Raw genomic sequence first — 11,760 nt, forward strand, 5'->3', positions numbered from 1 at the left:
ACAAAAAGTACAACAGCAAGCGATCAAAAAGACGTATGTCCACCAAAATAGTACCAATCTAACCGTCACCTCATCCCACCAAAAATGAGCCCCTTCCTGAGACAATCGCCCAAAAAAAAAAAAACTATGGCTCAGAATATGGAGACACTAAAACATAATTTTTTTTGTTTAAAAAAAACTGTTATTGTGTAAAACTTACATAAATAAAAAATAAGTATACATATTAGGTATTGCCGCGTCCGTATCGACCGGCTATATAAAAATATGACCTAACCCCTCAGATGAACACCGTAAAAAATAAAAACGGTGCTAAATAAACAATTTTTTGGTCACCTTACATCACAAAAAGTGTAATAGGAAGCGATCAAAACGTCATATGCACCCCAAATTAGTGTTAAAAAAAACGTCATCTCATCCTGCAAAAAATGAGATCCTACCTAAGATAATCACCCAAAAACTAAAAAAAACTATGGCTCTCAGAATATGAAGACACTAAAACATGATTTTTTTTTGTTTCAAAAATGATATTATTGTGTAAAACTTACATAAATAAAAAAAAGTATACATATTAGGTATCGTTGCATCGTAATAACTTGCTCTATAAAAATATCACATGACCTAACCCCTCAGGTGAATACCGTAAAAAAATTAAAATAAATGGTGTAAAAAAAGCCATTTTTTGTCACCTTACATCACAAAAAAAGTAATAGCAAGCGATCAAAAAGTCACGCGCACCCCAAAATAGTGCCAATCAAACCGTCATCTTATCCCATAAAAATCATACCCTACCCAAGATAATCAGCCAAAAACTGAAAAAACTATGGCTCTCAGACTATGGAAACACTAAAACAAGATGACATGAGTAAGGGCTAAGATTGCATTGTGCCCGAAACATGTAGACTCTGCTTTCTGTACCTGGATTTTATACTGAATATTCAATAAAGAAGCCTTTGGATTACCACAACCACAAGCTGGACAAAACCTCTTTTTCCCTATACTTCCGTATTTCTCCTGATTCGGGTGAAGGAGTTGTTCCGTGCTATAACAGTGGAATCCCTGGCAGGTGAGAGCTGCTCAAAATCTCTGTTTTCTTCAAAGTACCCTAAAATAGTACCAACAAAACTGCCACCCTATCCCGTAGTTTATAAAATGGGGTCACTTTTTTTGGAGTTTCTACTCTAGGGGTGCATCAGGGGGGCTTCAAATGGGACATGGTGTCAAAAAACCAGTCCAGCAAAATCTGCCTTCCAAAATCAGTATGGCATTCCTTTCATTCTGCGCCCTGCCGTGTGCCCGTACAGCGGTTTACGACCACATATGGGGTGTTTATGTAAACTACAGAATCAGAGCCATAAATATTGAGTTTTGTTTGGCTGTTAACCCTTGCTTTGTAACTGGAAATAAAAATATTAAAATGGCAAATCTGCCAAAAAAGTCAAATTTTGAAATGGTATCTCTTTATTCCATTAATTCTTGTGGAACACCTAAAGGGTAAACAAAGTTTGTAAAATCAGTTTTGAATACCTTGAGGGGTGTAGTTTCTAAAATGGGGTCACTTTTTTGGAGTTTATACTCTTGGGGTCCATCAGGTGGGCTTCAAATGGGACATGGTGTCAAAAAACCAGTCCAGCAAAATCTGCCTTCCAAACACCATATGGCATTCCTTTCCTTCTGCGCCCTGCCGTGTGCCAGTACAGCGGTTTACGACCACATATGGGGTGTTTCTGTAAACTACAGAATCAGACCCATAAATATTGAGTTTTGTTTGGCTGTTAACCCTTGCTTTGTAACTGGAAAAAAATTATTAAAATGGAAAATCTGCCAAAAAAGTTAAATTTTGAAATTGTATCTCAATTTTCCATTAATTCTTGTGGAACACCTAAAGGATTAACAAAGTTTGTAAAATCAGTTTTGAATACCTTGATGGGTGTAGTTTCTAGAATGGGGTCATTTTTGAGTGGTTTCTATTATGTAAGCCTCACAAAGTGACTTCAGACCTGAACTGGTCCTTGAAAAGTGGGTTTTTGAAAATTTCAGAACAATTTCAAGATTTGCTTCTAAACTTCTAAGCCTTGTAACATCCCCAAAGAATAAAATTTAATTCCCAAAATGATCCAAACATGAAGTAGACATATGGGGAATGTAAAGTAAAAAGAGAAAAAGGTCCAGCTCGGTTAAAATGTTACCTTTATTTTTTAAGTGCAGATGGGGAATGTAAAGTAATAACTATTTTTGTAGGTATTACTATGTATTATAGAAGTAGAGAAATTCAAACTTGAAAATTTTTGGCAAATTTGGTATTTTTTTATAAATCAAAATGAATTTTTTGGACTCTATTTTACCAGTGTCATGAAGTACAATATGTGACGAAAAAACTATCTCAGAATGGCCTGGATAAGTCAAAGCGTTTTATAGTTATCACCACATAAATTGACACTGGTCAGATTTGCAAAAAATGGCCTGGTTCTTAAGGTGAAAATAAGCCCGGTCCTTAAAGGGACACTGACAGGCGAAATCAGCATATATAGTTAGATATATCACATTACAGGTCTTATAGAGTCTTTTAAAAGCATATAACTATCCCCCCTGTCCACCTTATAAAGAGCGAAATATAAAGTTTTATAACCTGCATCTGCGGTCAGCAATCTGCCCAAGGGGCGGCGTTTCATGTGAAAATGCGCCCAGCCAGGCTTCCCAACTGCCGTTTGTAGCCCCGCCCAGCTCATCATTATTCACTTCGCTGGGCGGGGCTAGAACTCTCCCCAGTCCCGATCCTGCGCCTGCGCAATTCAAACCTCCGGGCATCGTTCATGCCCAATCTTCTGCGCCTGCGCCCCGCCGTGCCGTCGGACGCACTATAATTAACCCCTTATATGATGTGAGTGAGCGGCGCTCTGAAGCGCTGCTCTGAACAGTGCATGGCTGCAGCCTCAGCCATGCACTGTTCAGAGCAGCGCTTCAGAGCGCCGCTCACTCACATCATATAAGGGGTTAATTATAGTGCGTCGCACGGCGGGGCGCAGGCGCAGAAGATTGGGCATGAACGATGCCCGGAGGATTGAATTGCGCAGGCGCAGGATCGGGACTGGGGAGAGTTCTAGCCCCGCCCAGCGAAGTGAATAATGATGAGCTGGGCGGGGCTACAAACGGCAGTTGGGAAGGCTGGCTGGGCGCATTTTCACATGAAACGCCGCCCCTTTGGCAGATTGCTGACCGCAGATGCAGGTTATAAAACTTTATATTTCGCTCTTTATAAGGTGGACAGGAGGGATAGTTTTATGCTTTTAAAAGACTCTATAAGACCTGTAATGTGATATATCTAACTATATATGCTGATTTCGCCTGTAAGTGTCCCTTTAAGGAGTTAAAGATATGTATGCATATTATCTGAGCAGGTTTTTTTCTTAGTCTTTAGTCTTTATCCAATTGTATTGTCTCCACTTAACCACACCCCTCCCCGATATAATGCTGTAAATATTTTTTGTTTGTAAAGCAAATTACAACATTGGAGTAAAAAAACTATTATGAGCATTTATCTGAAGTGTTTTAATACAGAGCAAAGTGGAATATGCTAAAAATGCTCCACCAGAAACCTAAGAAACATGCCAAACTGTCCAGAATGGGGCAGATCGCTGATTTTCATTAAAGCCTAAGAAGTTTTTCTTATTGTAACTTTTCTCTTCTCATTCTTTTCTTTTTTTTTTTTACCTAAGAGACTATAAAACCTACTGGGACTTTGTCTCATATGTTTGGTAAAAAGTTTTTGCTGAGCTGTGTTAATTAAGAAGTTGATTGTATATAAACGAAGCTCACAATAGATTTCACAAAAAATGAAGAAATAAAAGTAAAATAATGACTTATGCATGGTATGTATTTACTCTCTGATACTATTGCTTTCCTTACGCCTGCAACATTATGATAAATTTTTCAGTTTTCATGAGATTAAATCTTTTTTGTAGATTGATGTCAGTTTTTAGTCAGTATTTTGGATCATGTTGTTTTACAGAACCAAAGAATAAAGTATAGTTCTACCCATATTCCAGTCTATTTTTGGCACCATTATTTTTCTTTGATGTGCTTTGTTGGTGGTTTAATTTTCATGGAAATTAATGAGATTCATCAACAAATTTGAGGTACTTTTTGTTTTATGGTTTAAAAAAACTTTTCTGGAGAGTTTGGTTTAAATGGATAGTGAATACTGTACTTTTTGACATTGGTTTGCACCCTAATTGAACTTTATTAAATTACTGACAATCATTTTTTACTGAATGATTGTCAAAACAATGGGAGAAAACAGCATTTGTGTGAATGCAGCCTTAGTTAAATTATTTAGAATTGGATCTTGTGAGAAATTAGTAAATGTAATATAACTGAGTGAATAAGTAATGCTAGTCATGCATACTGTATATTGGGACAGAATTATACATTTTATCTTAAACAGAAATAGCAGAAACCTAGAAGAGACAAGCAGAAGATGTGCCAAATTTTCACAGTGGCGCACTGGGGCATCTTGATAGACCTTTTGATATACATGGTAGACACATTTCTCCAACCAACTCCACCTCTTGGCTAGCTTACATTAGACATATATCTTGCATTGAAATTGTATATCACGTCATGAAAAAATGTGGCACATTTAGAACTCATTTAACCATGCCCCCTCTTCTAGACACTTTTGAAATGTATCTAATAAGGCAACAAAGTGTTTGAAATATGTAAAAAACTGGCATATGGCACATATGACAATTTTTTGCATATTTTGGTACAATTTGGTCATTTTACCCTTTGTTAAAGTAAATCTGCTGCATTGTGTGAGTACCCCATTTTCATTAATATGAATATTTGCAGAATATTACAGTAGTATCAGTTGTTAACATCTTCTTTAAAGTTATAAATTGTTGTGAATAAGAAAATTTAAAAGTTTACTCATCATACCCCAGTATTAGGAGTTTTCTCAGCTAGGACCTTTGTATAATTTTATTGTCTCTTTTTGACAATCCTTTTAAACAACTTTCATATCTGCGGATTTGCAATCTGGCCGCCAGTTCCAGCAGAAAATGCCAGAAATTAGGCTGACATAGACTGCAGTGTGCAGCGGTTTGTGTCTGGCCCATTCTGTGCATTTTTGCAAGAATGCGGACTAAACAGATTAAATCAGAATAGATTCTGCAGATGTGAAAGTAGCCTTTTAAAACAACCTGCCAAATGTAAAAAACAAAAGGGGATGTAGGCTGACCATCTCTTTTCATTTCGGATTTTGGGATTGGTAAAATCAAGTGTTTTATAGGTAGATAGATAAATAGATAAATTGAGTAAATGAAAGCCATATTCTAAATACATCGCATAGACCAACGCAAATTAAACAACAAAAAGTGTACGACCACACGGTATGTTTGTGATGCATTCATGATGCAGTTAGGGAACACATGCTTCTGACCACATGCATAATCATGTGTTTAGGGTGCGTTTTTTTGGTCTGCAATGTTGTTGGAACTCTTTAGCATTCTGACTAACTTCAAATAGTGACACATGTGTTAAAACACATTCCACAAGCGGCTATTCTACTGTATATCTCATGCAGTCAGCAGCCGCAAGCAAGTCTTATGTGAGGTCAATCAAGTGCAGTCATCACAACTTTGAAAGTGCCAGGCCTATCACAGAAACCTATTTTCTGACTTCTATTGGGAAATGAGGTGCTGCGGTTCCTAACCACATCATGACCGCATCACAAGCTGACTGTGTGGTCATACCCTTAGAATATTCCCATAAGGCTGAATGCAATGCCTATTGTATTACATATCTACACTGTTAGGTACTAATGCTGATATGTATATTTTAATCCTTTTTATAGACCTGCATCACTATTAAACTTTTTTCTGGGTTACGTCTCGGCCCAGACGATTTATAATATGTTCAATCACACAGATGCACCTCTTGAATTTCTTCTTAGTAACATCTCTGATATGCCGGCACTTCAGATACCATTGTATGTGTTTTTTCTAAACTGTTATCTCTTTACCATGTTGGGGAACTGTGCAGTCATTTTTATCGTATACTTTCATCCTGCTCTCCACACCCCAATGTACTTTTTTATAGGGAACTTGGGATTTTTAGATGCCATTTATATTTCTACAACTGTGCCTAAAATGTTGATCAATTATTTTAAAAAAAGAAAGACCATTTCATATGTTGGATGTGTGGCACAACTGTATTTGTATCTTATGATGGCAGCCACTGAGTCTACCTTGCTTTCTACCATGGCTTATGACCGCTATGTGGCCATTTGTCATCCCTTGCGCTATCATGCTATTATGGACAAGAAGGTATGCTTAGAACTTGCAACAACTTCATGGATTTTTGGTATATTGTATTCCCTTATTCACACTGGGAATACATTTAGGCTAAATTTTTGCAAATCCATCCAAATTGATCACTTTTTCTGTGACATTCCACCACTTCTGAAAATTTCTTGCTCCAGTACAATACTTACTGAAATTATTGTTTATGTAGTTGGTGGATTGCTGGTCTTAATTTGTTTCCCACTGATTATTATTTCCTATGTCTTCATTGTTAAAACTGTCTTTAAGATCTCTACTGCGAAAGCCCGTACCAAAACATGTTCTACTTGCATATCCCACTTCTTATCAGTCAGTTTGTTTTATGTTAGTGGAAGTTTTGCATATTTTTACCCTACAGAGCACAACTCATTTAATCAATACAAAGTCAATGCATTGTTTTATACTATCTTACCCCCATTACTAAATCCACTCATATATAGTTTGAGGAACAAGGAAATAGAAAAGGTCTTTAAAAAAATAAGTTATTAAAGTGCAACGGTCATTACTTTTTTATTTTATTGCAAAAATAGTAATATTGCAAAAATTTTATTATTTTTGCAATATACTTTATTTGTTGATATTGTACTTCTTCATGAAATACATGCTCTTAAAGTTATTTTTTTGACATGAAAAACCTGTAGAGATAAACAAATCGAAGTTGATGAAGTGGAATTCGGTCCGAATTTCAGAAAAAATTTAGTTCGCACCAAAGCCGAATTTCCTCACGCTTCATGGTAACAAATCACATTTTTTCCTAAAATGGCTGCTGCACGTGTTCGGACATGGAGCAAAGAACTCTAGGAATGAGGGATCACCTACAATGCCATGCATGCGGCCAATCAGCAGCTACTCAGCCCCTGAGATGTCACAGCCCTATAAATAGCCTCAGCCATCTTGGATTTAGCCATTTTCCAGTGTACTTAGTGCAGGGAGAAATGTCAGCAGGCGCTAGGGAAAGTGCTAGGAAAGACTTTATTGTGCTGAAAAATGGATTTAGGAAAAGGATAGGGAGACATCATCTACACTATAAAAGGAGAACAGGGTGCAATAGGAGAGTGTACAGCCTGGGTAATATGAGTGATTCTATTACACCTTGCTGCACTAATTGGGGATCCAAATTGCAGTTACATTGTTGCTTTTAGGTTGTTTTCACTATGTGATACATCAGTAATTCATGCAAATTTTAAGTTGTTGGGGGGGGGGGGGCAAGTTCTGTGTGATACAGCCATTTACAGAGTGCATTAATAGGAAAGATATGTACGTCCTATTAGCCGCTCTGCGTTGTTTAACATTTTTTTTGGGGGGTGTATTAATAGGGAAAAAAAAGGGAACAAATATATGTCATAATTGCTGTTCAGTAGTGAAGTTTCATTGTACTACAGATATTTACAGGGTGAATTTTGATTGTTATAAATTTTTTGGGGGGGTTTATTAATAGTAAAAAGAATACGTCTTAATTGCCGTTCTGCTGGGAAGTTTCATTGTACTACAGTAATTTACGGGGTGTTTTAATATGAAATATACCTCTGTACAATTAGCCATTTTGCGGTGAATTTGGATTGTTTCTTTTTTGGGGAGAAGGAGTATTAATAGGAAAAAAAAAAAAGGAAAAAATGTATGTTATAATTGCTGTTCAGCGGTCAATAGAGATGAGCAAATTTCTTAAAAATTCGATTAGGCCGGTTCGCCAATTTTTATTTCTTTATTCGGTTCGATCTGAATTTATTTGTGGCGAATCACGTTAAAAAACGCCTATTACCTGGCTGCAGAGAGCCTTTATAGTGGTGTAGAACACTGTGCCTTGCAGTAACATGCATAGGGAGTCTGCTGTGGTAGTGAAACAATACTGTGAGTCAGTATGATATGAAGATGACAGGTTTTGCTCTTAGAATCACTGCACACTTCACTTATTTGGGCAGTTACAGCGCCAAAACTGACCAAATAACTCAAGTGTAAACTCAGCCTTACCGGTCAAGGTTAGTGTCAAGAAGAAGCGCACTGCGTCAAGAAGAAGCGCACTGCTTTTACATCATCGGCAGATGATTCCACATAGATGTCTACAGAACCTGTTCTATTAACGCTTATACAAGTAGAGTTCCCCCGACAGAGTGGAGAGGGTGTCAGAGGTAAGTTTGTGTCACTAATTATTTTAACCCTTCTCTGATCCGTCATAACAATAACCCCCAAAAACGGATCCTGTCTGTGAAGCATCCGCCTTCACTCGGTCAGCATTTAGTCCATAATCCATCAATATTGCTAAAGCCAAAAACAGAGATGACACGTGAATAGAATATTGACATGTCCTCTGTGTTTTGGCAAATAATAAGCCAATTCTGATGCAAAATAGGGATCATGTCATTCAGGCCTTACAGCTAGAGTTGAGCGGACACCTGGATGATCGGATTCAACGGGTTCGACCGAACTTCGGAAAAAAGTTCGAGTTCGGGACCCGAACTTGACCCCGAACCCGAACCCGAACCCCATTGAAGTCAATGGGGACCCGAACTTTTGGAAAGGGCTAGAGGGCTGCAAATGGCGTCAAAATGTGGTTAAGAGGATGGCAAGTGCTCTGCAAACAAATGTGGATAGGGAAATTACTTTATATAACATAAAATACGTAAAAATAATAATATTGATCTAGGAGGACCAGGTCCATATGGAGTAGGATGTTGAGGAGGCGGTGGATGTGGCGGTGTAGGTGGAAGCGGCGGTGGAGGAGGAGGTAGCCTACACTGTTTTTTTGTTTTAAATTTTATTTTTAAGATTAGGGTACACCCTAAAACATTGGGAAATATAACCTGTGATAACCCCCTCCAGTCATGCTAAACACACGTTCAGACAATACACTGGCTGCAGGGCAGGCCAGCACCTCCAAGGGGTAAAGGGCAAGCTCAGGCCATGTGCCAAATTTGAAGACCCAGAAGTTGCAGGGGCTGACCCCTGTCAGTCAGTTCGTGTAGGCGTGTGCACACTTACTGCCCCACCATGTCGCACGTCCCCGTGATGTTCACGATCCAATTTGATATCTGCTCTATCAACTTTCGATGTTCTTTTATGTGCCTACCATGGTGAGCACGGGTGGTGGGGAATCAAGGTTCCAGGCCAGAGAGGGAGCATGAAAAAGAGAGACCACATCAAAGGGAGGATTCATTTTTTCAAATATAAAATTACAGTTGAAATATGGGAGAAATTATTAAAGCATAAAAGTGTGACAACTTTTCAAAGTTTAAGCATTGAATGTTAAGGATGTGGTGCGCATTAATTACTGAATAATTTATTAAATGTTATTCCCTGTCACCTATGCATAGCAGGTGTTTATTCACGTCTAAAATTGTATAATGTCAACCCAAAAATGTAACAGAAAAATTGTTGAAATTTATTAAGCTGTCAACTTGGTAGAGGAGGAGTATATTACACCCCAAAATTGGTGACAATTTTTTTTTTTTCAGTCTACTAGGTATAGGAGTGGTACATCACACCCAAAAATTGGTGAATTTCACCAGAATATATAACTGACAATTTTTTTATTTTAACTTGTCTACTAGGTATAGCAGTGGTACTATACACCCAAAAAATTGTTTATTTCGCCAGAAAATGTAAATGACAAAGTAGTGAAATGATATAAAATAAAACACGTACAAAAAAAAAATGTTCAGATAATACACTGGCTGCAGGGCAGTCCAAGGCATAAAGGGCAAGCTCAGGCCATGTGCCCAATTTGGAGACCCAGAAGTTGAAGGGGGCAGACCCGTCATTCAGTACATGTAGGCATGTGCACACATACTGCTCCACCATGTTGGTGAAATGCTGCCTCCTGCTAAGACGTTCCATATCAGCTGGTGGTGCTGGTTGTTGTGGCGTGCTGACAAAGCTTTTCCACATTTCGGCCATGCCCCAGCTGCGTTGGCGACCTCTTCCTCGTCCTCTGCCTTCGCCTTGTGCTTCCACTGTGCCCCCGCTGTCAGGTGGGAATGCCACCAGCAGCGCATCTACGAGCGTGCGCTTGTACTCGCGCATCTTACGATCACACTCCAGTGACGGAATTAAGGACGGTACGCTGTCCTTATAATGGGGATCCAGCAGTGTGGCCAGCCAGTAATCAGCACAAGTTAGAATGTGGGCAACTCGCAGTCGTTGCGGAGACACTGCAGCATGTAATCGGTCATGTGTGCCAGGCTGCCCAGAGGCAACGAAAATCTGTCCTCTGTGGGAGGTGTCTGTGTCCTCTGTATCCCCCCATCCACGCACCAGTGATGGCCATGAGCTGGTCTGGGTGACTCCCTGTTGAGAACATGGTTCCTCCTCCTGCATCTCCTCCTCCTCATCTTCCACTCGTCATCCTCCAGAACTGTGCCCTGGATGGACAATTGTGTACCTTGGGTTTGTGGGTGCAGGAACCCACCCTCGGAGCCACTTGGGAATGACTGGCCGGAAACCCTACGAAATGATCCCTCTTCCTCCTCCTCCTCCTGTGCCACATCCTCTTCCATCATCGCCAGGAGCTTTTTTCAAGGAGGCATAGAAGTGGGATAGTATCGCTGAGAACGGCGTTATCGGCACTGGCCATGTTGGTGGAGTACTCGAAACAGCGCAACAAGGTACACAGGTCTCGCATGGAGGCCCAGTCATTGGTGGTGAAGTGGGGCTGTTCCGCCGAGCGACTCACCCGTGCATGCTGCAGCTGAAACTCCACTATCGCCTGCTGCTGCTCGCACAGTCTGGCCAGCATGTGCAAGGTGGATTTCCACCTTGTGGGCACGTCGCATATGAGGCGGTGAGCCGAAGTTACGCTGCAGCGCTGACAGGCGAGCAGCAGCAGGGTGGGAACGCAGAAAGCGCGCATAGACTGCCCGCACTTTATGCAGCAGCTCTGACATATCGGGGTAATTTTTAAGGAATCTTTGCACCACCAAATTCAGCACTAATCCAGATGTTGTATATTGCCAAAAAAGTGTTTTTTTGGTAACAGAATATGAAAGCTGTATATATTAAACTTAAATTTAACACTTGCAGATCAGGAAAATACAGTTTTTTTGGCAAAAAAGTTTGTTTTTAAAACCCCAGAAAATGATGGCTGTATTTCTAGCTTAAATTGCACACTGACTAATCCAGATGTTGCATATTGACAAAAAAAATTGGATTTTCAATGTCCCAAAAGCTCAGATGCAGTGCTGGTTCACTGAGCTTGCATAAAATGGCCACCGCCGCCGCCCACCTAACTGACTTATTAAAGTTATTTTATTTTCGGTCACTGGGCTCAGGGCAGGATAAAAAAATTGTGCCCTGCACCCACAAAACACAATGTATGTAGATCGCTGAGTTAGATTCAGATTTTGAGCAAAGAGTCTCTCCTATTCTCTCCCTGAAATCACCAGCAGCATCCTCTCCCTACACTAAGCACAGCAGAGTAACGTGCAGCGCT

At 39.6% G+C, this 11,760-nt stretch overlaps 1 protein-coding gene across 1 annotated transcript; it reads left to right on the forward strand.

Moving 5' to 3' along the window:
- Positions 1–5,909: 5,909 nt before the first annotated feature.
- LOC120990799 (olfactory receptor 8D1-like) lies at positions 5,910–6,827 on the forward strand. The gene has a single exon (XM_040419702.1). The coding sequence runs from the start codon at positions 5,910–5,912 to the stop codon at positions 6,825–6,827; it is 918 nt and encodes a 305-aa protein (XP_040275636.1).
- The last annotated feature ends 4,933 nt before the right edge of the window (positions 6,828–11,760 follow it).

This window comes from Bufo bufo, chromosome 2 (genome assembly GCF_905171765.1).
Source record: "Bufo bufo chromosome 2, aBufBuf1.1, whole genome shotgun sequence".
NCBI lineage: Eukaryota > Metazoa > Chordata > Amphibia > Anura > Bufonidae > Bufo > Bufo bufo.